This window comes from Gavialis gangeticus, unplaced genomic scaffold, assembly GCF_001723915.1.
Source record: "Gavialis gangeticus isolate Ggan-Ray unplaced genomic scaffold, GavGan_comp1, whole genome shotgun sequence".
Taxonomy (NCBI): domain Eukaryota; kingdom Metazoa; phylum Chordata; order Crocodylia; family Gavialidae; genus Gavialis; species Gavialis gangeticus.
Window position 1 is genome coordinate 75,586,728 of NW_017729034.1, and position 27,488 is coordinate 75,614,215.

A 27,488-nucleotide genomic window follows, 5' to 3' on the forward strand; every position below is an offset into this window, starting at 1 on the left:
CCCCAGAAACATTGATTAAAAATGGCCTCTACCTAGGCTGTTTAACAGTAATAATAGGTATTCTTCCAGCTAATAATACTGTCACCCAATGTCTAATTTTCAGAAGAAAGAGCAAAGAGGCTTTTAGTGATAGTCCCACAAACCAAAGAGTAATTGCTTTGTCATTCAGTCTACGTGTCTTGTCATTCTTTGGGTTTTATATAACCACTTTTGTTGCAGGGTCTCTGGTATTTAAGGACTCTAGTCAATTCTCTTAAATCTAGCCTGTGAGGTTCTGAGTGCTGGTGTGAACTGCTACCTACCTTCAGTAGCCACTGACAGGGGAGCTGAGGCTGTTTAGCACTTTACACAACTCTGAGGCTTGAAGTCCAGCTTGAGTTTTGGCCTGAAAATAAATACTTTTCTTAGTTACTTAACAACCATAAATTGCAATTTTAGTTGTAATGGAAAGAAAATCCCATAAGAACAACTGATTCATACTGAGTTCTTGTTTTTTTTTTTTTTAATTTACTGATCTCAAATCATTCTGTTTTAGAGGGAAAACCAATGAAATCTGACACAGTTTACAATATAACGTTTAGATTAGATTTATGCCCATTATGGGTTACTTCTATAAATAATGGTGACTGCACTCGTTAAGGTTTTGTACAATAAGCCTAATGCTGTGCCCTTCAGTAAGGCTTTCACCGACTTTAATAGAAATACAAGTGGCAAAGATCTCTTAGGTATTTGGGATTCCATGTGTATTCAGCAGAAATTACATGACTTTTTTTTTTTTTTTAACATACAGTAAATGCATGTTACTCCTGTTGACAGTTCTGCTAACAATGCCAGTGGACACATCCTGTAATTAAAAAAAATATTCAAAACCCAGAAAAATAACAGAATCTGCCATTTTCTCCAATGTTATCCAGGGAGAGGATGGGGAAAGATCAGCATGTGTTGTCAGCATTAAAAACAATGAAAATTTTTGTTTGCTGGGACAGACTTATTTCTTGTCTTGCTGAGCTGAGACTTCTTTGCAAATCTTTTTTTTCCCTTTAAGAAAGCTCTGTTTGTACTTTATGAAGGAGTTCATGGTTTATGAACGAAAATATGTTTTCACAAGGGAGCCTATGCGCATCAAACTTTGTTATGAAAACTGATTATGTTGCAGATTAAAAGCTGTCTTTTATGGGAGAGAGACTATCATGGGGGGGAAAAGGTCATATATACTCAAGTGAAACAAGTTTGAAATATGGTTTTAGCTATTTTGATAGATACTGCATACTCTATAGTATTTTATAAATACTTTAAAGCAGTTAAATAATTAGTGAAGAGATGTCATACCATGAAAAGGGATTGCAATAGTTTTTCCTTTTCATTGTTTATCTTCAACAGAAAATTTTGTGTTTGTTTTTTTTTCCGCCCCCGCCAAGTGAAATTATTTTTCCTAACTTGCCAACTTTGAAAATTCAGCTTTGGATCTGAATACCAGATCTTGCTCTATGGGTTGCTCAAAATCCACAGCAGTAAAGAAGCTATAGTTACATCCTCATTCCAATTCAAGTATATATTTCTTGGGCACAGGTGTCTCTGTTCTGGACAACACTTCCTCATGTGCAGCAAGGGAAGTTTAGGGTAGATATTAGGAAGAATTTTCTCACTAGGAGGGTAGTAAAACACTGGAACGGGTTACCCAGAGAGGTTGTGGAATCTCTATCCTTGGAGGTTTTTAAGACCCGGCTAGACAAAGCTTTAGCTGGGAAGATCTAGTTGGGGATGGTCCTGTTCTGAGCAGGGGTTTGGACTAGAAGACTTCCTGAGGTCCCTTTCAACCCTATAGATCTTTAGAAGGAGACTGGATGCACACCTTACTGGAGTTATTTAACCCCAGCAGTCTTTGCTGCCCAGAGCAGGGGTGGCTGGACCTAACGATCTCACAAGGTCCCTTCCAGCCCTAAGCTTCTATGAGTCTGTGAACCCTCGTTTTCTATGTTTCTTTGTGCTTAAATTCCATTGGCATACATTTAAACACATGCTGTCCTAATTAAAGATGCTTTCTGAAGTTGGGAACCCTAGTTCTTTTGATGGATGAGCTGGAACAGAATCCAGTTCAAGCTCCTATATCTATGGTAGCAGTGCAACCTGATCTCACAAAAATACTAAAGAAAACCACCAACATTTTACCTTAAAGAGAGACTCTATCATTTTGGACACGTGCAGGAAATAGTTCTGCTGTGCAGGGATGTGTCATTTTTCTGACTCTGACTATACACACATTTGCTGAATGTTCTGGTACTCTGGGTTTTAAAGTTATGCTGATAGTGAGGAGTGTTTTTCATTCATATTAAAGATAGAGGGGCAAACTACAGTCCCCAAAACTAGACCACTCAAAAGTAATGTAATGCCATGGGAATGTGCCTATGAGGACAGACACAAGTATACTTAAAACAGTTGAATCATCTGGATAACAGAAAAAGGAGGTGGCATCTGCTTCTATCAGTCATCCCTAGTAAAAAAAGTTTGGAGTTTATAGACAAGTCTCAGAGTTGCTGAGAGAAGCTGAGATAAGCTAAAGGAAGCTTGCCCTGTGAAATAGGCTGGTTGGGGCCCTTTATCAAAGCAGCAGAGAAAGGATGGCCCCCTACAATACTGCTTCTCAAACTTGCAGCCACTGGTAATGTGTTGTTTTATTTTTTTTACTATGTACATCAAAAGACTAACCATAACATCTGACTTTTAAATGTAACAAGTTTGGGGAAAATTTACAGTAATAATATGGAGGTAACACCAGTTTCTGAAATAAAATGCTCTTATTTTTTTCTGTGCTACAAAGAGGGTGTGTCTACATGAGATGCTTTACTGCTCAGCAGATTAATTTGTTGTACAGTAAAGCATCACCATCTATATGTGCATGGCAGCTAGGGTGCAGTGAACTAATTTACTGGGCTGCCAAATAGTCCCGTCAGATAAAAGTGGAATCTGGCAGCACAGAAAATTACTGTGCTTAAATACACATGCTGACAGTGATGTTGGGATTAGTTTACTCTAGCTCAAATTGACCCAGAGTATAGTCAGTTGCATTAAATGCACATGTAGATGTGCCCAGTGAAATCAATTTAGATCAGTGTCTGCTTTTGTTGAGACTCCCACTAAAGACTGCTATGCATGAATCAAGAAATCCTCTAGTTTTTGCAATATGTAGAATTAGATAATAAAAGTCTGTATGGCTCCTGGCACAATTTTAGTCCTCTTACGGGGTATTTTCATCTCTTCATCTATATAACAGATGCATTTAACCAAGCAGTTGCAGGCAGTTTACAATGCTTCTCTAAACAAGCCAGTGTCCGTAGTTCAAGCCATCACAGAAAAACTTCCCTGTTTTAGAATCTCTTCTCTTCACTCAGACTGTCAAGACTTGTTCCAGCAAATGACATTGTATGCTTGCTGTGTCAGAACCTTCAATGGCTTAGCTTCCATTTGCAGAGCTGATTTGCCTCGCTGAATCAGAGCTCTCATTTTTTAGTTGCATTGTGATCAACAGATTAGGATCTAGAGCTACAAACCTTTTTTTTTTTTATTCATTTTTTTTTCTGACATATCCAAACTTGCAAACATCATTACAAAGTGCTGCTAACAGTAGTGCACATCTTAATTAATAGGTGTACACTGAGTTATAGGCATGATAAAACTTAGTACAAACACTATAAGCTGTAATAAAAATATTTTCATCTTAAATTTCTGTTTGGGTAGCACTTACTGCTGAATGTGAGGTCTGAGATGTTTTCTTCACTGTAGATGCCCTGGAGAAATATAGTTTCTCTTCAATGGAAAGATCTCTGTTCCTCATAGAAACCGGCATTGGCGTTTTATTAAACAAAAATTGCTTTGAGTATTTTTTCCCCGTCTTCTACAATGCAGCATTACTGCTCATTCCGTCTCTTAGTTCCATCTAGCAGAGAATAAAGGACGACTTTGTTTAATGAGTTGTATTGGAGAAACACTCTGTTAGTGAGGCAACTCAGAGAGATTATAGGAAAAACACACGCAAACCCTTAGTCCTAAATACATAACGATATCCAGATCCCATGATGAAAATAACAAAAATTGGTACATGCAGGAAAATCTTTAAACTAGGAAGTTTAGAGATGTGTATTAAAAGGAGAGTTTAGAATAGGTTTAATGGAACAGAGATAAAATAAAGGAGTATTACATCATAGATAATTTTATAAAGAATTTGCATTTCCTAGTAAGTTTTCAGTGCATTTGAATTAAATGCTTGAAAACTAGCGCACAGTTCTGTGCGACTTATAGGTTTTACATACCTCTCATTAATAACTTTTAGCTCTCTCTAGAACTTCTTTTGGTGGGTTGTCATTCCATGAATTCAGATAAACGACTGGAGAAGGAAAGCATAGTAAGGAGGTTTATATAGTGAATGCAGAGAACAGTGGCAAAATGGCCTGAACAAATCAGTGCAGCAAAGAAGGTACACTCAAGAAGAAAACCTTGCTGATTCTACAATGAAATAAATACAGGTTATCCATATAATTTCAGTGCTTGTTTGTGTCATGAGATTTTTAGAGAGCTTAAAGTAATTTTTCATTCTCAGTGGTTAAAAAAGAACATCAGGGGCTGTGTCATAACCTAAGATGCTTTCTATTGCAGTGAAGGTTTATAAAGTATTACTCAAAGGTTGGACCATAATATTATCATTACTCTATAACTTGGAAGTTGGCACAGCTTCTGTTGAAGCGCTGGCTCTCACCTTCATAGAGGCAAGGCACCCCTCCCCAGCTTTTTTCAATTTGGTGGCATCCTTGGTCGAGAACCACTGTTGCGGTGCCTTGGCTTACCTCAGTGGTTCTCAGCCATGTGCCACTACCTCCAGGTAAAAGTACTCTATGTGCCTAGTGTACAGCCAAACTGGGAAGTGCTGCAGCATGTGTGTGCTGTCCTGGCTCATTAGCTAGTTCTGTGATGGGCCCAGAGCAGGCAGGAGAGCTGTATGCCACAGCACTTCTCTGCATGGTGTGGCCCAGTAACAGAGGCATATGAGGTCTGCTTGCTTTAGGCTCATCAGAGCACCCTAATGAGGCAGGGTGTTTCTATGTGCACATGCTATAGCCCTCCCTCATATGGCTGTGGACAAGGCACAGGAGGCCCTTTTTACCTGTCTCTGCCCATTGTGGATCCCCAGTTGAGAAACCACTGTATTAGAGTATGAGCTATCGTGAAAACTCAGCACATATTGATCCATAAATCAGTGACCTACTTATGCTTAAGATTTAATTAAAGCTGGACCATTTTGTTTCTTGATTGTCTAGATGTATTGTTGTCTTTTTGTATTATTCCTAATAAACCCAGTTTTAAATGTTTTGGGATGAGTTACAGCATATATCAAAATGCATCGACCTACTTGAGAAAGGCTTTGTGTTATGCTACTGTCTTAGGGAGAAATCAGGGGAAGTTAAGTTCCAGAAGGCAGAAGAGGGACAAAAAACTGTTTTTCTGGGCTGAGCCTGTTCTTGACCACATTGATGTCAGTGGAGTCACATGAATACAGAGCTGGTGTTACAGCTTAGCAAAGATCCTTGGTGTTAGAGGGATGTCACAGCTGGGAGTTGCCATGGCTGGACATGAATGACACCTCTGTATTGGAACATGTCTAGTTTTGAGAAACTTGGATAGTTCCTAAATATTTAGCTGGCGTCTAGCTGTGCGGTAGACCAATTTAAAAAAAAAAAACAACCCAAACTTAGAGGAAAGTTGACTTGCTGGCTTATATAGAGTGGGGGCAGTTCATTCTAGCCAAGTTTTAATAAATTTTGCCTACATTTCTGTTTATGGTTGAGCAAACTGAATGCTCTGAAAGGGTTTTCTAAGGTCACGGTTAACACTGCTGTGCTTCAAGATATGCGTTGCCCATCGTGTGATTGGTGGTGCTTGCCCTTGCCCTAAGTGGCAGAATAGTGCAAACTCTCTGTTCCTTTTTTGCTTTCATTTGTTTTTATCAGGAAAGTAATACATAGACCTAAGCTACATGTTGTGCTTGTGACCTCTAAGTTATGGTAGGAACAGGCTCTCTGTTGAGTTAGAAGCACTCTTAAGGAGCTAGGGATGCTCGTAAATGGCTTTAATCTTGTTAATAACGATTACTTTTATTTCAGCCAACCATTTTTAGCTTTTATTACCATTATAATTTATTTGTGGTACGATTAGTAATTATTTCTCTTACTGTAACACTTGGAAAATAAGAAAAAAGACAATAATATCAAGAAATAAGGTAGTGCATTCTAAGTGCACTTGTGTACACTATACTGGTTTTCATAATTCCAGCCTTTTAAAAATATGCACAAAACAAGGAACAGGATAATAATGTATGTCATTTTAAAGGAGTGTCCAATTACAAGGAAAAGGCGTTTTTCGATATCTGTTGCCATAGTAACGAGGCAGCTTTCCTGGGGTTCCAAAGAAAACGGTGACTGTAATGGAGCGAATGCTGAAAAGTGCTTTGTTTTTTCCAAAGCAGAAAAAATATTGTTGATTAGCCTTAAGATCCTAAATGTACTCCCTGTGTAAAGAGCCAATTTTCTCCTAAATTGGAACTTGCATCTTTCCCACCTCCCCACTCCCGAAATTGTCTAGTCTGGTTTATGTCCTAAATTCAGTTTTAAGCAGGCACCTAATTTGAGCCCTCACTAAATCTATTTAGATAGCTGATGATGCATATAAAGCAGGTATTGGAGTATGCAAAAAAGACACTTGCATGTCTAGGTTATTGTTGCATGCACATTTTTTGGCTGAAGCATGAAGTCTTGGGACCAGTTACACCAGAGGTGAGCAAAATGCGGCCCAGGGGCCAGATACGACTCACCAAGCCATTCTATCTGGCCTGCGGAGCCCCTAAAAAGTTCAGAAAATTAATAATCTTCCCTGGGCTGCCTGTCATGCGGCCCTCAGTGGCTCGCCAAAACTCAGTAAGTGGTCCTCTGCCGAAAATAATTGCCCGGCCCTGAGTTACACTGTTGGGAATTTTAAAGGGAAAAAAATCTTGAGCAATGAATTCTTTTCTGAATGTGGAGTTGTATATTTATATAAAAATAACTGCCAGCTCAGGTAGTCTCTGACATAGGCCTGTATTAGGTACTACAGAAACAGATGTAAAACATATATGGCTCCCCGTTCTCTGCAGAGAGCACCTAGGCACTCATAGTGACTCAAGTGACTGGTAGATCGATTTTTAGAGGCACCTAAGTCTCCCCATAGACTGTACAGTATAGGGATCCTAGATGCCTTAAAGCAGTCAGACTTGCCTCGCCTCACAAGTCAAATCCTAGACTTAAGCATGTGAATACCTAGATGCATGTGCCTCTGAGACTGAACTGGATTTGGACATTAGTGCCTAGAGGCCCCAGTGAAGATTAGGGCTCTATTTGCTGTCTTGTGTGGGTTCATGATTGTCTGTTTCTTGAATATTCATAGATTCATAGATTTAGGGTCGGAAGGGACCTAGTAGATCTTCTAGCCCGACCCCCCGCCAGGGCGGGAGAACAACAAAACCCCAAAACAAGAAACGGGACTCAAATGAGTCCAGCCAGGTAGGCATCCAGCCTCTTCTTAAAGACCCCCAGGGTAGGGGCCAGCACCACTTCCCTTGGAAGTTGGTTCCAGCTCCTAGCCGCCCTAACTGTGAAGTAGTTCTTGCGGATGTCCAATCTATACCTCCTCTCCATCAACTTGTGCCCATTACTCCTTGTTATGCCAGCGGGCGCTAGGGGAAACAGCGTCTCCCCCAAACCCTTCTGGTCCCCCCTAGTGAGTTTATAGACGGTCACCAGGTCCCCCCTCAGCCTTCTCTTGTGGAGGCTGAATAGGTTCAGGTCCCGCAGTCTCTCACTGTAGGGTCTGCCCTGTTGTCCCCGGATCATGCGGGTGGCCCTCCTCTGGACCCTCTCCATGTTGTCCACATCCCTCTTGAAATGGGGCGCACAGAACTGGACACAATACTCCAGCTGTGGCCTGACCAGCGTCGCATAGAGGGGGAGGGTCACCTCCTTGGCTCTACTTGAGATGCACCTGTGGATGCACGATAAGGTCCGGTTAGCCCTGCCAACCATGACCTCGCATTGTCGGCCCATGTTCATCTTGGAGTCAATAATGACTCCAAGATCTCTTTCTGCCTCCGTGCTCTCAAGTAGGGAGTTCCCCATTGTGTAAGTGTGCTGCTGGTTCCTACTGCCCAAGTGCAGCACCCTGCACTTGTCCGTATTGAATAGAAATATAAATAGAAAAGATGGATAAAAGGTATAAGTAGAAATGGAGACAATGAAAAAGTGGTGTGACCTACTCAAGATAACCGCCACTAATGTCGGTGGAATAAATAGACCCAGTGTGTCACAGGTGATGCTATTACTCCATTGGTGCGCACACTAAATAAATAGGCAAGGTTCAAGATTTTGAGTAGTGTCCTTAGCCTGCTTAGTCTGTGGCAACAATTACCATTAGAAATCTTTCTAAATACACAAACAGTTAAACACAGTTAAAGTATTAGAAATATAAAGCAGTGAATGTGTTCCAGTTTAATGATCCCCATTTCCTTTCTTTTTTAGCTGTACAGGGCTTTTTTGTGGAAAACTGTTTTTTTTTCTTTTTAATATTAAAGATGTTGTTAGTGGTCCATTTTGAGGAAGAGTGGGGAAAAATTTAGTTGAGATGGTTTGGACCTGTTGTTTGTTTTTAAAACATGTGCACATGTGCACACTAATATAGTCTTTTACTTCTAAACAAGTTTATGTGATGGTTTGAGCTACGCCTTTGATATCTTGGACAACTTAGAGTGCAGGCCTCTGCACATCATCATATAGTAGGCTAGTGGGAGAGCCGGACTGGAATCCAAAGTGTCCATCCAGCATCTCATCCCAGGTTACATCACAGAACTGCACTGCATTTTTCTATAATCCTCTGTGTTACCTTTTCCAGCTGTTACATCTTTTTGAAGTAGAGCAAGTAAAATTCAGTGGTGTTGAAGTTCCAGGCATAACACTGCCCATATTATGGAATTATATTTTCAGTGTTGTTTTATAACCTTTATCAGTCTGAAGTGTTATGTGACCCCGTGTTCCTAGCATAATTTTAATTGAGCTGTACTTGTTAATAGAGAATAAGTTAGCATTTGAAGAATTCAAATATTCCCTTTGGGTGTGCTTATCCTTGTATTTGTTTCCATTGTACTCTTGACTCAAATAATTTTGTGGCCTTACTGTCCACCCTTATTTGCAGAAAATTAATAGGCATAATACTAACGGAGATCTTTTGGTCCCTTGCTATTAACCTCTTTCAAGAACTAATTGACAAAACTTTATACCACAGAAAAAAAACCCGTTAAACAACATTTTACCTCATCCTTTTACTGCTTGAAGCTTGCCTACACACACACGTTGTATTTGGATTTGACTGGGATGTGCCAGTGCTTCTGCTGGGACCAAAACTAAGAGTCTTGCGTATCTGCTCAGGGTCAGACCAATTTTTGTCTTTGCGGTCAAGAAGGAACTTTATCCCATGGTCATATTGGTATGGACTGTGGCCCTCCACCCGAGATCTCTTGAGAGGTATATTGACAACGTTTCATAAAAGCAGGATGTTAGCAGCCGTGGTTCCCTTCTTTACCTGAAGCAGGTTAGGCTGCTACGTCTCTGCCATATTAGGGTTGCCTGTAGTCTTATGTAGAGTTTAGATTATGGTTTGTGTAGGATGGTTTGGATTGGGTTGATCCTGCCTCGGGCAGGGGGGTGGACTAAGTGACCTGTGGAGGTCCCTTCCAGTCCTACTTGTCTGTGATTCTATGATTGTTTTACATATGCCACCATAATTAAATAATAGAGTACCCCAAGTGTGGAAGCAGGCGTACTGATATGAAGATGCTCCTCCCATTTATGTGTTTTCTATATTAGAACAAGCTATTCTGTTATAAGGTACCTTTATAATAGTGTGATTTGGTCTTATACAACTCTCTTGGTCTCTCTTTGGTTCTCCTAACCAAAATTGTTACACCAGTCCAAAAGCTGTGTAGACCTGGCCCTTAGTTTCTTTAAATATTCTTGTTGTTGATTCTTAATGAGAATTGTAACAGGCTGCGGCACTGCTTTTTACAGAACCTGTTTGTATGTTCTGGTCACATCTTCCTCACCTGGTTATTTTATAAGTCTCATAAACATTTTATTCAGTGAATTTATATAATGTTGAAAAGAGACTATTTTTAAACCCCACTATTACATCTCATGGTTTCATTTTGTTTTGGTTTTCTTCTTCTTTTAAAGGCAAGTAAGGTGTACAATTGCCTGATTTGGAGTATGCTTTTAGTGAAAGATTAGGTGTTTTTACAGCTTGGCCTATTTGTTGTTAAAATATCATACTAACTCAGTACCATTTTTCAGCCTTGTCCTCCCCACAGGAGTGTGTTACATTTTATTGTGACATTTAATATGGCTTATTCTCTTGCTGTTATTTTTGTAACAAGCCACCAGTATGTTACTCAAGGATATATTAAAAGCAGCCTCTTTCTCCTGGTCTTACTGTGATCAATAAGAGACGAGTGGATTAATATGGAAAGGTAAATTTGTGAATACCCTTGAAGATTAAGGCAAGACATTTTGAGATGAAATTTCACACTGGAATTTTAATAATTAAAATGTGTTATTTCACTGTGATATCATTAACCATCTTTCAACCATTCATGCATCTTCCCTTATATTATGGCAAAAAGATATGAATCTCTCTCTGGCCCCTGCTATACATTACATATATTATGCAGTTATCTGGTCAATCACAGAATAAATTTAGACTGGCCACAAGTGCCAAGTAATTACCACACAATTAACCAGTTAATTCCACAATAAATTTAAGCCAGCCACATGTGCAAAGTAATTATTACACCATAAAAATGACTATCCAGCTACAAAGTTAGTGCTTGAAAATGGTTTCTACCCACCTTTAATTTGAACATGTAGCAGGGCCCTCTGATTCTCATCGCCTGATCCACTGGTATTGGAACAGTAAGAACATACAGTGGAAAAGAGAAAAAGGAAGAGGCTCCAGATATATACCCTAGGCCCTGATATCTCATATTTTGTATCCTTGTATAGGTGGATGTGGCAGTTGTGCATTTTACCCCTTTGGTGGAGCCAAAGATACAGCAGCCCTTTAAACTGGTGGAAAAGGTTGTTCGAAGTGTTTTCCAGTTCAGAAGAAAACACTGCTGGCGAGGAGTAGGGTAAGGAATGGCTTTTACAAAAATTTCTTTTTAGAACAATATTACTGTATTGTAGTAACAACTGCTGAGAGGACTAATAAATACATCCCTTGGAAAATATTTTTGAGTTTGTCCACTGTATACATTTGTTCTGCTCACAGTTCATCAGGTCCCAATAACGTTGCATTAATGCAAAAACATAGAAATTTGTCAGCTTCTTTAAAACAACTTGCTAATAGAGATTTTAAGAATATTAGTAAATGACCCAGATATGGCGTTGCCCAGATTACAGCGGTTCTGACAGACACCATCACTGTGGAAAATATCTGCACTGCTTCATACGTGGCTCTCATGTTAAGGCTGGGGGTTGAATCACAAAGGCAGCATCTAGCTGTTTTCTTCAGTTCTATAACCAGGCAATTCTCTAGCCAGATCTCAGGCTTTCAGAAGGTCTCTAAGGGTAGAAACAGACAGTAGCTCAAATTCAGAGCAAATAAGACCTCCTTACCCTTTGTACCACATGACAGGAAAATCAGTGGCACAATAAAGATAGTAATAGACTCTGGCACTTTATTGCAGTGGATGTCTATTACCTTGTGGCGCTTTCCCCGCTCAGCCAATTCTGTGCCGCTTTCCATGCTGCCCCAGACTCCGGCAGCCCTGTGAGCCTGGCTGGGTTGGGGAACACCCAGCATTCCCCACTGCCTCAGACCCACAGGGTTGGCCGAGTGAGGAAGCACTTCCCCCCTGCCCTAGACATACAGCATGCGTCTGGGGCGGTGAGGAACTCGCATCATCCCTTATCCCACACCAAGGGCGGGACAATGAGTAAAGCATGTTTCATCCAGGGAAGCAGATCAGCAATGCTGCGAGACATCTTGGCACAGCTGAAGCACTCCATTCGGCAATGTCTGTTTCTAGCCTAAGTTACCCATTTATTTATTTATTTTACCCATTCAAAGAGGGCCATAGCAGGTCCCATAACCTCACGCTGTGCCATCGCCCCATATAAGAAACACTGACAAGGACGAAAGGCAATTTTCCCCACCTCCCCTTGGAATATTAGAACTTTCCTCTTGGACTCGACCAGCACATACTGCTGCTCACAGTATATTTTAACAGCATCTGGATCCGTTGCTTACATTCTTAGATCTTTATTAGAAAGTTTTGGCTTTATTTTTTAAAAAGCTGACAAGTTGAATGTTATAGTGCCAAGAGCTTCAACTCTATGTTATTGGACTTAATTACAGAACCAGTAGACGTGCCACTTGTTTTTGTCTGTGTACAACACTATCAAAGCAGACTGAACTGAGCACCAACAAGTGTTCTCCTGGTCATCTGGCTATTGTGAGGTCTGAGAGGAGGAATTAATTAATACCTCTCTGCCGCTCGATCTGCTGGTTTGGGTGGGGAGGTGCAAAGCCTCTGCTTTCCTTGCTCCAGTCAGGAGGGTGCTTGGCTATTCTCAGCAGTCTCCACAGGCAGAGTGCTATATGCAAGAAATTATTCAGTGCAGCTCAAGGGCTGAAAATAGCAGTTTCTTGTTGGTCTTTCCCTCTGAAATTGGGAGACCAGAGGCCTGAAGTGCTCTGGGCAGGAGGGCACAAGTGAGGGCCATAGATACGGTATGTATGGTCCTGAAGTGCTCCAAGCTGGAACAGAATTTGGAGCATTTAAAGTATACATCTCAATATACATCTCACCAGGTCCTGTGAAAAGACTTAAAAATCAGCATTTCTTGTTCAGTATCTAATTTCTGACACTGCTCTACAGTCTTTTAAAGGGGAAAAAAATCTGCATTTTTTTTGTTTCAGTTGCAGCTTAACATGCTGTAGTCCTGCCTCTAGTATGTAATTAGGGAAACAATCCTCTTATGATTTAGCTGACCAAAGGAAATTAGCAAATTGTAGTGTACAGCTCAGCAGTCCCAATGAGAAGATATTTTACGTGGTTATATGAAAGCAGGGTAGCAGGAGTAATGTGGTTGTGTGTAAAGGTATGAATAAAACTTGGTGCACAAGATACTTACAGGCAGGGTAAACAGAAAAAGTTATTAATAAAGAATGATTTGAGTTACTTTTCAGTTCTTTTTAAAAGTTGGCCAAAATTCTTTAGGTTTCAGTTTAGAGGTTCAACTGTCTAACATGAGTAGCTCACACTGCAGTATTATTGTAAAGCCAGGGCACTTTCTCCCTTAAAGTGACATGTGAGAGTACTATTGTTTGAGGAGGAATACTGCTCTGGGAGAAGATCCTTCTGAATAATATACTGAGGTAATAAGAATATTTTGACCTAGGCACCTTGAGTAGCTCATACCCCCAAGAAAAGCAGTGTGTTCCTTTATACAATTTCTTTCCTTTCTGTTCCAATAAATAATTTCCTCTAATGTAGAGACCTCTTTATAGTTTCTAGGGTCAGAAGGGATCTGAACAGATCGAGTCCAACCCCCTGCCCTGGGCAGGAATGAGTCCTGGGAGCATAATGCCCCAGCCAGATATCTATCCAACCTCCTCTTGAAGTCCCCCAAGGTAGGGGAGAGCACCCTACCAGAGCCTGGCAGCCCTGTTTGTTTCTACTATACTCTTAACATGAAGCCCAGAGAAGCTTTGGGCTATCAAAAGGTGTGTTCCCTGGCTTTTTGCTATAGGTAAACATCATGGTGCTCCCTTGATGCTTTTAGGGATTCAGCAAGGGACAGATAATGGAGTCAGGCACTGAGAGGGGTAGCTGTCAGTAAAAGGTCCGGCTGGGAGATGGAGGAGATACTGTCAAGTAGTGGGGGGGCAGGACACACCAGGAGTTGTAGTCTTCAGAAGTCCTGATCAAAACTTCACTCAACAACATATAACCTACCTTTTCACAGCAACCTGCAGTGCCTGCCCAAAGCCACTAGAAATGAGCCTCTATGTATTTGGTCCTAGTCAGGTTTTTAAAGGATGCATATTGCTTGCACTGAGTGGGTGCCTGCATCTTTTTGTAAGTAGGCAAAATGTGTTCAGGGGTTAAAGCTGGGTCCTCCCTGCTCCCAACTGAAAATGGTTACAAGATTAATGGTCTGGGGGTGGGGTGGGGGGGATTCCCCCTTAGTCTCCTGTAACACTCTTGAAACAAATTCTTGCTCTGGGTCCATCTTTGTTTTCAAAAACTTCCTGAAAGCAACCTGATCAGCAATGCATTTCAGCTTTCTGGAGCACAGGGACATTTTTTCTGCAGAACACTTGATGGTGCTTCTGTTGATGACTCCTTGGAATGAGGTTTTGGGACAAGTTTTGATTGTTGCTAAAGTACCACATATGTTTCAAGTCTTAAATAACAGTGCGATCCTTTACATTAATTATAGTGCTGTAGAGGTTTGTTCTGTTGTAGCCATGGCATAGGCCCCAATTATGTGTGTGCTGTCTGCTCTTTGGCTCTTCTGCATGACAGTGTGGAACATGCACAGAGGGAGCAGATAATTTGAAATTGAATAGTACATTTTCACATAGGGGCATGGAGAGACAGGGGAGGAAACTTTACAGCACCATCTATGTACTTCCTCTGTTATGCCTCAGGAATGTCAAAGGCATTTGTGATGAAAAGGTCAGTTGAATGAACACTTCTATTGCTGCATTTGATTGGAGGGGTGTTCAAATGATTCTCATGACTACTGTTAATAAATGTTCAGTGCCCCTTTGAGGTAAGTACGGCACTGAGGAGTTGAAGTGCTGACTGTGACATTCAGCACCTCAACGAAGTTGAAGATAGGATCCAGTAATTCTGGCTGCCAGGCCCACAGTGTAGCTATTAAACAACATTGTGTTTAACCTCTATGGCCCCGTTCTTCCTTGGCTTAGATTGCTAGTTGCACTCTAGGAGACTTTTTCACTAGAAATATGACTCCCATTATCCTGAATACTGTCACAAGCCTCTGATTCAGAAATAGTTGTCCTGTTCTTTCCAAACCTTTAACTATTAGGGACAATAACTTATTTTAATCCCTGTTTTATAAATAAGTAAAAAGATAAAATAAAAGCATACTGCTTTGTTGCTTGAAGTAACCTTTACTGCTGTGCAATGAAACTTACAGTTGCATTAAGAGAAATAAATCACTTAATTTAGAACTACCTTGTTACCATCCATGTAGGATTTGGAAAAAATGGACAAATGTATTGGTGCAATAGGAGAACCAGAAATCTGTTTAGGAGGAACAACTTTTTTTTTTATGAAGTTAGAGCTGAACCTCTTCTATCTTATTTCATTTTTAGAATCCTGTTCCCAGAGGCTGATCGTTTGAAAAAAACTGAACAGCTGATGCTGACAGCAGATGTGGACCCTACTCTGCAGCCAGCTCAACTCTCTATGTTACATTTTAAAAACCTGTGTGATGCATATAGGAAAATGTGTGATGAAGACTCAAGTCTTTTTGCTTACAATTACAGAGATGAACTAAGGGAAAAGCTGAGGTCCAAAAGAAACAGACATTTAAAACAAATGGAAGAGGAAGTTGAGCTATAACAATTTTAGTAAAGCAGGCAACCTTTGTTTATTCAGTGTAGTTTACAACTGTTGTTTTAGTAGACTGAAGACCTGTACGTGTGCCTGCATACAGACATACCCATTGACACCAGAGTTTTGCGGAAAGACTGAAAAAAAAAAAAAGTACCCATTTTCTTAGTTACTCCATTTGGTCCTACAGAAAGAATCGATGTGCATTGTAAGTACAGGGCCCTTACTTGGTTTGGGGCTGCAGCTGCCTGCCTCCATACTCTACCTAAACATTTAGGTCTCAGTTTAGCAAAGAGCTTAACCTTAATTTAGATCTAAATTGTCCTATTGACGTCAGTGAGACAATTCACGTACCTAAAGCTAGGAACATGCTTGGCTACCTGGCTCAGTAGACCTGTCTCAGACTTTTTAAGAATGAAAAGTGAAAGCCCTTAAATATGCTTCTTATGATTTCAGTTTAACAAACTGGAAGTGATGATCCATTTAAAATAGGATTTTCCAGGGTGAAGACTATGCAAGGAAACTTTGCTGCCTCAAAAGTAAAAAAGAGAAGCAAAAACTTTGTGCTCTGCTGACTGGCTCAAAGTGCACGGATTACTTTGGTGCAAGTAAAAAGAGCATTAGCAGTCTCTAAGCCCAAGAGCTCATGGTTTTAAAACTCCAGTAGGAAAAGACAGAAAAATAAAAGGCAAGAACCATTACTAAATATAATACTCATTTTCCTTTACTGTACAAGTCAGTAGAGAAAATAAAAATACAATCAAATAAGAGATTACAGTACAAGCTTGGTTTTTATATTTACATATGTATATATTTATATTTTTATATATTTAAAGTATAAACAGCATTTTGCAACTTACAAAAATGAAACATTTGCACAATTGTGCACTAAAACATGAAAATAATTTAATCCTGCTTTAAATAAAGCAAATTAAAACTGCTGAAAGAAAATGCCCAAAAAATTTAAAAAGTTGTTTTGACATTTTTTTTTATTCCTATAAAACAGAACTCACCCTCCCATTTTCCATACATTTTCCCACATAATTTAAAATAATTAGAAATGTTTCCTGTAAGGATGCTACGTAATTTTATTATCTGCTCAAAAGGGATAAACTTATTTATAGACTCTGGCCAACTTAATCTAGGTTTTCTGATCCACAATAAATTAAAATAACTTAAGAATCCTTTACAACTGCTTTTATGGAAATGTATTAGTGCATAAATAAAAAATAGCTTTTCAGCAATTTCCATGTAATAACTAGTTTTAAAGCAAAACAAGTTAAATTTATTTGGCCTTAAAATTAACTTTTTAAACCATATTATACTCAGCTAGCTAAGATTTTCCATGCTTTTCCTCTGTTTCATAAAAACAGTCCTCATTAACTACAGAAGTTAAACTCTGGACACTAAATTCCCTCTCTAAAATAGAGTTGAGATCCAAACTTCCATTATCAGAATGACCGTCAAGAGACTGATGACGTTCTTGCATTGCCAGTAAAGTTCCCTTACCACGTTTTGTGCTGTTCACCTTTCGTTTAATTGGACAGAAATGTCCACGCACCAGCTTTGGATGCTCCCCCATTTTATAACCATTCCCAGCCTCGTTTTCACTGGGCTGCTCTTGCTCTGTGTCATCACTGGGCCCCTCAGAAATATTTAGCCTCTGAAACTGTATTTCAATGTCCTTAGTAGGACTGCCGTTTTTGAGGCTCTGATCATAGTCATCATCGTCGTCACTGAGAATATCGGATTCCTTGACAAGGCTGTTTGAAAAATCTGATGCGCAGCTCGGCAAATGCTTCACAGGAGATGAATTCTTAGATTCCTGTATGCTTTCTGTGGTATGGCAACTGCTACTCTGAGTACTGCTACTCAGACTGCATTCATCAGAATCCAGTAAGTTTCCTTTCCCTAGATCACTGTTCCACTCATTACTGGGTGAATTCTTCAGTGCCTTTAAGGATCTTGTGGAAGCTGCAAATACAAGAGACTGGTCTGTCTTCTGCATTTAAAAAGTCATGAAATAAAGGAATTATACAGCATTTCTCAGTAGCAAAATCATAAGTGTTTGTTTTCTGATTCTTACTATGCACTTAGTCCTGTTCAGTCTGCGAAATGTATCATCTTTGAGATCAGTCTCCCATTATGGGCATTCTGATCTCTGATTTCTTAGTGCTCTACATACCACAAGGTTATCAAGTTGCCTCCTTATATAGAAAAACCTTCAGAAAGATGTATGACTTACATAAATTTGCAGGACAGCAAACCTAAACTTTAAAGTAGGGCTGCCTTGCAGATCTGATGTGTTGTAGGGCCAAATTAACATCAGGTTTTGCTTCCCGTGATACCAGGAAAAAATGCAAACACAACTGCCTCTAGTACTGGCAACTCTATGGGCCAGCTTAGCTAGACAGCCGTGCTCCAGAAGAAGGCCTGTACTTAACTAGAAAATTCTGCTACGCTACAGAATCAATGCATGAAATGCAACAAGATCTTTCCATTGTACCTCACATTCATCTGTTTTGTCACTCGTGCTTTGGATGCTGGTGATAGAGGGAAATCACTTTCACGCAAACTGATAAAATGACAGATACAGGGTCTAAGCAATCAAGGCTTATACAGAGGTGCTGTCTTTTATTAGCCCAACAAGATTTTTGTAGAAAATTTTTACAGGGTCTAGATTTCCTAATCCAGCAAATGGATTCTTACCCAATTTGGCAGAAACAGGCACACGGTTCTTGAGAGGAACTAGGCAATCCTTGCAAGCTTTCTCCAGCGAAGACTCGCATTTTATACGACGTCTGAAGTTCTCCCGCAAAATGGAACGGATCACCTTCACAATGTTAGTCTTGCTTTCACAGTCACTGCAGAGATTAAGCAAAAAGCAATGGCTCCAGATTTCAAGTCAATGGAACTTTTTGTCCTCCCCCCATCCCAATACGGTCAGAGGCTGCCTCCTCCTTTCTGCTGCACATAGGTGCCATTATCTTTTTGATCTCATGCTTTTCCTAATACGATCTTTACATTTTCCTGGGGTTTCTCCATGATTTATTCTTGCATTTTTGAAAAGTCATTTTTCTTTTTGAAATGAAGCCCAAATCTTTTACAAGAGCCCATGCTTAAAGGTGCTAAAGGACAACCCCATGAATTCACCAACATAATTATAATTCTGATTGACCTTTATAAGACAATTTGTAATAAGCAGTCAATTTTGGTAGACCCTTGGTTATTTCAGACCAAGCCAGATTTATTCTGATTTTTTTTATCTACCTGCTGAGTATTAAACTCCATCCACCTAAACAGTGGCTCAATGCCTGAATTTGAGAAGAAAACAGTATTAGAAGGTTTGAGAGACAGGAAGACAGATGGCCACCTGAATACAATGTTCTCACTTTTTTCATTCTGTTACTGTAACTTTTCAAAAATAATTGTCATGTCAAGTTTACCTGCTGCACAACTGGAAAATTGTTTCAGGTCTGCCTTCTATTTCTGACTTCGTATGAATCAATTCCCAGATGCAGTTGTTTTCTGTTCCTGTGTGTGGAAAGACATTTTATTTTTGTATGAAAATTTCATGGAGCCTGCAAGTTGCATAGAAAGTGCAACAGAGCTCTCAGCATCACACAGGATAACATTCATAGGAATTTGCAGATTGACATTAAGATGAGCTGGGAACCAGAGTAAGATTTTCACTTTTGCCTTTAAGAACTCAACTTCTCTTCCAGAACTAATATTCTTATCAGTACCTTTCACAACCTTGAAGTTTAGCCTTTCTGCCCTACAGGTTCTGATCATTAAGATTCCTCTCACCAGAAGGACAGAAACTTTTATCTTGAATCCCCAGTGGCAATAATTTTTACAAGGAATCATCTGGACAGGCTTCACCTTTCTCTGGGCTTTATTTCCCCTCCTGAACAACCTTGAGCTCATCACGTTATCCAGTTAAGCTCCATTATGTAAACTCAGGTACTTGTGAGATTATGTAGATCTAATATCTAAAGGTACTCCCCATATAAGGACTCTTGTCACTTTATGGCACCCATCATCAGTAACTCACAATCTTTAATGTACCCTAATGAAACTCATAGATGGAAAACCTGAAAGCTAGGTACAGCAAGAGATTTAGTGCTTAACTGCAGTTTTAGATGCTTAAGTCCAAAACGTAGTTCCCTTTAGCCTGCTCAGCTGTTGCCTGAATCTAGAAGTGCCTAATTTTCTGCCCAACCATGTGCACAACCATGCATGTCCCGACAGAAATGAGCCATTCATTGTCTATACTCTGGAGTGATGTACACACTAGTTCTGTTGTCTTGGGTGCAGGCCATGATCTGGTATGCATGTTCAAAAAGGCCTACTGGACTAGGCAGCCTTTGCACACAAGCACATTATTCAGAAGGAGCTGGTAGTACAACTCTACCTCCCCCTCTCTTATGCCACTAGTCCAGGAATTATAGCATTCACTTGGGATGTGGGAAGCCAGGGTTCAATCTCTGCCTAATTAAAAGTAGGGATTTAAACCCTGTTTCTCATCTCACAGAGAAGTGCCCTAACAACTGGCTATAAAGTATTCTGAGGGACATACCAGTCAGTCTCTCTTGGTAAAGGTGTTCCACTTTGCATAAGTATTTAAATGTTTGAGCAAAGACTCTCACATCTACATGAGTGTCCTAAACACTAGGCCATAAAGTCAGTCTGTCACTTTGTTTGGCTTAAGGGATATCTATTTGCTTAAAGTGGAGTATTTAACGTGGGGGGAAGTGGGCATTCTAGCAGGGAGGAATAGGCTGCAATTGGACCTAGACAGGTTACAGGGGTGGGTCAATGAGAACAGGATGGATTTCAACACTGACAAGTGCAAGGTGATGCACCTGGGGAGGAAGAGCCAGCAGCATACCTACAGGCTGGGGAACTCCCTTCTTGTCAGTGCAGAGGCAGAAAAGGATCTTGGAGTCATCATTGATGCCAAAATGAACATGGGCCAGCAGTGTGGGGATGCAGTCAGGAAGGCCAACCGCACCTTGCCATGCATCTACAGATACATCTCAAGCAGGGCCAGGAAGGTGATCCTCCCCCTCTATGCGACACTGGTCAGGCTGCAGTTGGAGTACTGCATCCAGTTCTGGGCGCCACACTTCAGGAGGGATGTGGACATCATGGAGAGGATCCAGAGGAGGGCCACTCGCATGATCGGGGGCAGCAGGGCAGGCCCTACAAAGAGGCTACGGGACCTGAACCTGTTCAGCCTCCACAAGAGAAGGCTGAGGGGGGACCTAGTGGCCATTTACAAACTAGTCAGAGGGGACCAGCAGGCATTGGGGGAGTCCCTGTTCCCCCAAGCACTACCAGGAGTGACTAGAAATAATGGTCACAAGCTGGCAGGGGGCAGATTTAGGCTAGATATCAGGAGGCGCTACTTCACTGTCAGGGCGGCTAGGATCTGGAACCAACTTCCAAGAGAAGTGGTGCTGGCCCCTACCCTGGGGGTCTTTAAGAGGAGGCTAGATGAACACCTTGCTGGGGTCGTTTGACCCCAGTACTGTTTCCTGCCATGGCAGGGGTCAGACTTGATGATCTGCTCAGGTCCCTTCTGACCCTACTAACCATGAAACATGAGAGATGCCCATTTCCAAATAGCCCTTCAGGGCACTTTAGTGGGGAAAAAAAGACATTTAGAAATCCCCGCTCCAAATCAAGCATGGAAAACCTTTAAATTTGGGTCTCAACTTCCCAAACGAGAGTCCCAGATATAGGTCTACTGGATGGATTCAAAGTTGGGGTGGGAGAGAGGAGGAGGAAGGGGACAGCTGGCTGTGTTTTATACGAGAAAAAAATGTTCTGTCTTATTTTCTTAATGTTCTGCACTTCATTTCAGGAGAACATGTACTTGAATCCTTTGAATCCCAAGTGAAGAGAGGTGCTTAAATCTGACACAATGGGTCCTCCCCTTGGCTTTTCCTATGCCTGTTATTGAAGTAGCTCCATGTTGTTTTGAAGATATTTAGATGCCTAGTCTGATCATGAGTTTTGGCAGGCCCCACAACTTCCTTAGACAAACTTTTGTTTCTGAGGGTTTAAGCAGGGATTCATTTTGCCTTGACCAGAAGATTGGACTAGATGACCTCTGAGATCCCCTCCAGCCCTGTTTTTCTATAATTCTGCTGGCTATCTTAGATGGCTTCCCTACCCAGGTGGCTGGTTTTTATAGATCCTGTTCTTAGGCACATAATTTTCCCCATGTATTGGGCTCTGAATTCCACTAGGTGGCAGAACCACTAAGATTATTTAACTATGGTAATGCTGGGCTTCCATCATTTAGTGGATCTAGCTCTAAGCATCAGATATTCATACTTAGCCACCTGACCTCCACTGAAATTAATGGGGGTTGGGGGTTAGAGGTGCCTAAATACTTTTGAATATGTAAAACCTAAGTGACTGGATCATGGTCAAAGTCCGGCAGAGCCGAAAATGGAACCCAAATTTCTAACTATAATCCTAACAACTCCTGTTGTGTAGTGTCCAGTGACCTCTATACAAACTCACTGAAAGCTGTGGGGTGCCACAGGTAGTCAAAAAGGGCATAATTTGGCCCAGGTTACAACCTTGTTACTTGGTTGACTGAAGCAGGCTCTTTAGATTTTACCCTCAACCTTTTGTTGTGGGCTTTCTGTTCTGCCACTTGTTAAATCCTAACTTCTAGTTGCAGCTATAGTGTGCACAACCTTAAAAAGCACAGCAACTTTCTCTTTGTAAGGCAAGCTTCAGGTTCATTCACACTTCCTGCTGCTTAGTGTCAAATATTTGGAATTTTTGCTTTATTATTATTATTAGGGATATAAATGGAATGTGTAAAACCAAAAGATTACATGGAAAATATCTATTAGAGTATCAACACTATGCCCCTGGAAAGTTCAGACTGTACTGTGTATATATAGTTGATGTTGCATTGCTCATCGTAGGTAGAAATGCCTGCTTATTTGTAAGACCTCAGGAAGCAACATATGGAACTAAAGAATATTGAAGAGCACCAAAAATCTATTTATTCCCGAAGTATTCGGTGATATATAATTACCTGCTGTATTCCCCAGTCGGACCTGAAGAGCAGATAAAGGAATCAGCCAACGAAATTTAAATGGATCCAAGTCACTGTAATTATGTGCAGCCCGAGCATTAGTAGGCTACAAAACAAAAAATAAACACCAGACTTCTTTAAAAAAGCGACTGCAACATTACACCTGCACAGTGTAAGTTCTGAACAGAATGAACTTTTGTGCAAGAGCCCACTTCTCAAGGAAAAGTGAATCTTAACAGGTCTTGCTCTTTCAATAACCTAATGCTGTTGTTTTCAATTTGGCTGTAAAATAACGAAGGGCAGAACCTTTGGAATTCTAGCAAAATTTAGATTAAAAAATTAACTTTAAAAAAATCACTGTACCCAATAAATGAGTAATACATAAACATCTTATTTCTCCATGACAACAACTAATAGGAAACATGCTCAGTGTGAACAAAGCAATATAACAGTTGACTGAACAGGTTGATGCAACCACCATTCCATTTCACAGGCAAAGTTTTATCTTTTCTGATAAATAATACACTAGTGCTCCATATCATGTCTTCTTTCCTATATTAGTTTGGCTGAGTATTAGTTTCTGCCAGTCATGTTGAGACCATTCCCTTGTTTGTTTCCCTGCAACTTCCTGGAGATAGGAACTTGGTGATATCTCAGGTATTTATAGCATTTAGTATATGATACGTAGCTTAAATATTTCAGTCACATAAGTGATGATGTGCTTACGTGCTATGTTTCCTTCCAATGTGATCCACATACTACATGGATCACTAGCTAGAATTACTTATCACACTGCACATGATTCAGCAGAACAACTTGTTGCAACACCTAGACACTTTTATAGTCTAGATCAGATAATGGCAACTTCACTGTTGGTGAGAACAAGCTAAATTGAAGCTCAGCGTGATACACATGAAGCTAGTGGCCGGCAACCTTTTTAAGTCACAGGCTGGAACAATCCAGCTCCGGTCCAACAATCCAGGGGACATCTACAGTCAGCAATAGGGGGCTTTCCCTGCACCTGTGCCCCAGACCATGCAGCTGGGAGCTGCATTTGTGCTGCTGAATATTTTCCCAGTCCCCTGCACCGTTCACCAGCTGGGGCATGGCTGCAGCTTTCAGCCAGTGAGGAGCTGCGCTGGGACCAGGCAGCTGGAAGCGGTGGGGAAAAGAAGAAAGGGAGAAGCAGCAGCAGTGTGGACGCAGCTTCCAGCTGCCTGGCCCTGGCACAGTTTCCCACAGGCTGGAAGTTGTGTCTATGCCCCAGCCGAAGGGTGGGTTTGGTTCGGGGTGGCACGGGGAAGACAGAAACAGCAGAGGCAGCAAGGGCACAGCTGGAAGTTGCCCAGCCCTGGAACAGCTCCTCACTGCTTAGCCACCTCACAGGCATAGGCAAAGCCCTTGGGCTCTGCAGGCCAGTTCCAGTAGCCTGAAGGATCCAGCCTGAAGGATGTACGCTGCCAACCCTTGCATTAAGCCAACAATTTTTACTATTATCAGTTTTCTTTCAATACTGACATTCAGTTTTGCATCCTCATAGCAAGCCTATACTCAGATCACTACTGTTGAATTGACACTAAAGTCAAACTTACCAATTTCTTTTTCAGTTTGCAGTTCTCTTTATAAACTAGTATGACAGCCCTCTTAAAAACTGAAAAAGGAAAAGAAAAGCCAGTGATTACAGGTGTAGTACTGTTGCCTATTCACATTTATTTCCAGTGATCCACAGTTCAGAGGTCTAGTCCCCACAAAAAGTACAGTCCCATAGCAAATGTTCAACTACATAATTCAAGTTTCCCTTAGTCATATAGACACTTACTTATAAGGAGTTTGGGATGAAAGAAAGGCTTGGAAAATAGCTCCATCTTAAGATTGCAGAACTGGGTCTTAAATTTGTGCATCTAACCAACATTTCTTAGAAACATTTTTTGTGAAAGGAAAGGCATGCTGCCAAGTTCCTATAGGAAAATGGAAGGTGTTGCAGAGAAAAGATGCTTCTGAGAGATGTTGGCAAGCCTCCTGGTTGACAAAGTTTAGCATTTAATTTGAAACATGACAAACTCCAGAGCTCTAAGAATTTCCTGCTTATTTGCGTGAAATACCAAATACCATTATGGCTCCCATTAATATCATACAAGTGTTTCACAATCTCTGAAATATTTAGCATAAACGCTGCTCTAAGTGAGGCAGGGAAATACTTTATTTCATGGGGAACTGAGGTACAGAGATCATGAGACACCCAGGGTCACCCAGGAAGGCTAAGTTTCCCACGTTCATGGGCAGAGCTAGAATTTTGAAAATGGGGGTGCAGATTATGCGATGCATCATCACATGTAACAAAACACATCTTACACCAGGTTAAAAAAAATAGAAGTCTAGGGCTCTGGGGCCACATTACTCAGTTTAAGATCAAAGCAAAAACAAATATAAATTTATTTGAATGTGCATCACTTTGCTATATCATATATTATACATTAAAATATAGCATGCTAGGCAAAAATACTCAAAAGATGTTGTTTCTTTAGTCCTGTAGTCTTTAGAATTAAATGTACATGTCCTTCAGATTCATAAAATAAAATCTAGCATCTTGACAGTGCATCCAATGCTTCACTGAAAGTTACTTCCACATCTGAGTTAAATGTTGACCTGAGTTAGTGTTTCCTCACCTACATTAATGTACCTAAAATTAAAAACAACCTCCAGGACTGTAAAATAGGAGCTACATTACCAGGAGCAGCTAAGCAGAATTGCAGAAGAAAGGGCTAGCTTGATTAGCTTAAGACAGGGACGGGCAAAATACGGCCCACAGGCCACGTCCAGTCCATCAAACAATTTCATGTGGCCCATGAGCACCCACCAACTAAATTGTACCCTGCCCAGTCCACATGTCTCACTCCCACCCTCATGTGTGGAAGCCAGCATGCAGCTCAGCCAACACACAGTTTCTGAGCAGGGCTGTTGCTGCCAGTGCTGCAGGCACCAGGGGACCCAATTGGCCTCCCCAGCGTCCAGTGTCTTCTCCTCATCTTCCTGCTGCAGCATTTGCTCCAGGCAACAGGGATTTGGAGGGGGCGGGGGCAGGGCTGGGGCTGGCAGGAATGCAGAGCTCAGGTAGGCAGGGTATGAGTGTAAGGGAGGATAGGGAGTGTGGGAACACCCCCCCACACTCCTCCCCATGGCACACAGTTCCCACCACCAACACCAACAGCAGCAGCAGGTGGCGAGCGCTCAGGGCACTTGTGGCCTGTACAAGCACTGCCACATGGCAGCACATGGCTCCAACCAACACTGCATGTAGTAGCCAGGTTAGCTCACCTCTATTGCACGGAGATCTCTGCAACTCATGTGCAGCTCCTGGCACTCATGTGCCACCAGGGAAGCCCCACGTGATGCAGCTGGCTCCCTTCCCCACCCCCTGCCATGCAGGTCCAGGGACTGTACCAGAAGTGGAGGGGAGCCCCACCTCCTGATTCCCCATAGAGTCTCAGGACCTGCACAGAAGGGGACCTGGAAGGCAGCCGGCTCCAACTCACGGGGCTTTCCCCTCTGGCGCACAAGTGCTGGGAGCTGCATGTGAATTGCGGGAAGCCCTGCGTGATAGAGGCGGGCCAGCCTGGCTGCACTCTTCACCACCACGTGCAGTGCTGGCTGGAGCTACACGCTGCCAAGTGGCAGTACCTGCACAGGACACAAGTGCCGACCACATGTTGCTTGTCGCTAGCAGCAGAGGCTGTGTACCTCTGGAGAGAGTGTTTGGGGGGTCCCCATGTCTCCCCACCCTCCCTCTCAGCCCACACCCACACCCTACCACCCCCCACATATACATCCCCAACATATCCTATGCCCCCACACAACCTCACCCCCTCACAAGCCCCCATATACCCCCCACTACTCTCCACCCAGCCCCCACCCACAATATATAAGAGTAGGGCTTGTTTTGAGCTATTATTCAATCAGCCCTATATACACTATGCAAACAAATGACAAAAATATTTCTGTAGTAAAATTAAAATACGTTATAGTAGGTGTTTGACTTTTAGTGCGATTTGGGTTTTTTCTCTGGTTCCAAGATGGCTACGCCCACCCCCCCCCACACACACATACCCAAGAGTACTTCCAGGGCAAAGGGAGGGACTTCTGGTGGAAAGGTCAGTGGTTGGGGAGGGAGGGGACAAAGTCTGGTTCTAAGATGGTGACCAGGGAGCAGGGCACCTGTCAAGGGGCGAGGCTACCCTTGCAGCCCTTGACAGCTCACCAATACTCATTAAGCAGATCTCCAGCCAAAATAATTGCCCACCCCCAGTATAACACTAAGTCCATTACAAAAGGAGAGAGTGGCGTTAACACCTATGGAACAAAGAATGTAGAAGGGATCAGGTAACACATCATGAAGTCAAATGATTCCCTCACTGCAGCCTGAATAGAAATGCTGCTGCCACTGCCAGGCAGTTGGTTTTAAACATTGTGTGGCCTGTGAATAAAACAAGGGTATGAATGCACTGCTGCCCTGTGCCTGGATCCACCCCTACCCATGACTTTTGTGGACTTGCCCATGGTACATGACAGTTTAGGAAGACAGCCTTCTTTTGAAAGAGCCAATAAACAGTGCATCACAACACATTATTATACCTACTGATAGCTGTGGTTCATAGTTTCATAGTTTCTAGGGTCGGAAGGGACCTGAGTAGATCATCTAGTCCG

General features: G+C 41.6%; 3 protein-coding genes across 7 annotated transcripts in view; 1 reads left to right on the forward strand and 2 right to left on the reverse strand.

Moving 5' to 3' along the window:
* Nucleotides 1–5,153, reverse strand: part of CLDN20 (claudin 20) — a 7,912-nt gene extending 2,759 nt beyond the window's left edge. The window contains exons 1-3 of the mRNA XM_019527370.1: nucleotides 4,308–5,153; nucleotides 3,743–3,934; nucleotides 303–385 (exon numbers count right to left, since the gene is read on the reverse strand). The gene's annotated coding sequence lies outside the window, so the exon portion shown is untranslated. The remainder of the gene's footprint in view (nucleotides 1–302; nucleotides 386–3,742; nucleotides 3,935–4,307) is intronic.
* The window catches only part of TFB1M (transcription factor B1, mitochondrial), a 56,539-nt gene extending 40,411 nt beyond the window's left edge, over nucleotides 1–16,128 (forward strand). For both annotated transcript variants that reach the window (XM_019527368.1, XM_019527369.1), the window contains exons 7-8: nucleotides 11,127–11,254; nucleotides 15,478–16,128. In XM_019527368.1, the coding sequence (XP_019382913.1) occupies nucleotides 11,127–11,254; nucleotides 15,478–15,727 (378 nt within the window). In that variant the 3' untranslated portion in view covers nucleotides 15,728–16,128. The remainder of the gene's footprint in view (nucleotides 1–11,126; nucleotides 11,255–15,477) is intronic.
* Nucleotides 16,129–16,684: 556 nt separating this feature from the next.
* Nucleotides 16,685–27,488, reverse strand: part of TIAM2 (T-cell lymphoma invasion and metastasis 2) — a 356,145-nt gene continuing 345,341 nt past the window's right edge. For 3 of the 4 annotated variants that reach the window (XM_019526803.1, XM_019526801.1, XM_019526802.1), the window contains 5 exons: nucleotides 24,380–24,438; nucleotides 22,788–22,893; nucleotides 19,165–19,252; nucleotides 18,428–18,582; nucleotides 16,685–17,692 (listed from right to left, as the gene is read on the reverse strand). In XM_019526803.1, the coding sequence (XP_019382348.1) occupies nucleotides 17,052–17,692; nucleotides 18,428–18,582; nucleotides 19,165–19,252; nucleotides 22,788–22,893; nucleotides 24,380–24,438 (1,049 nt within the window). In that variant the 3' untranslated portion in view covers nucleotides 16,685–17,051. The remainder of the gene's footprint in view (nucleotides 17,693–18,427; nucleotides 18,583–19,164; nucleotides 19,253–22,787; nucleotides 22,894–24,379; nucleotides 24,439–27,488) is intronic. The other variant, XM_019526805.1, reaches the window with a different exon arrangement.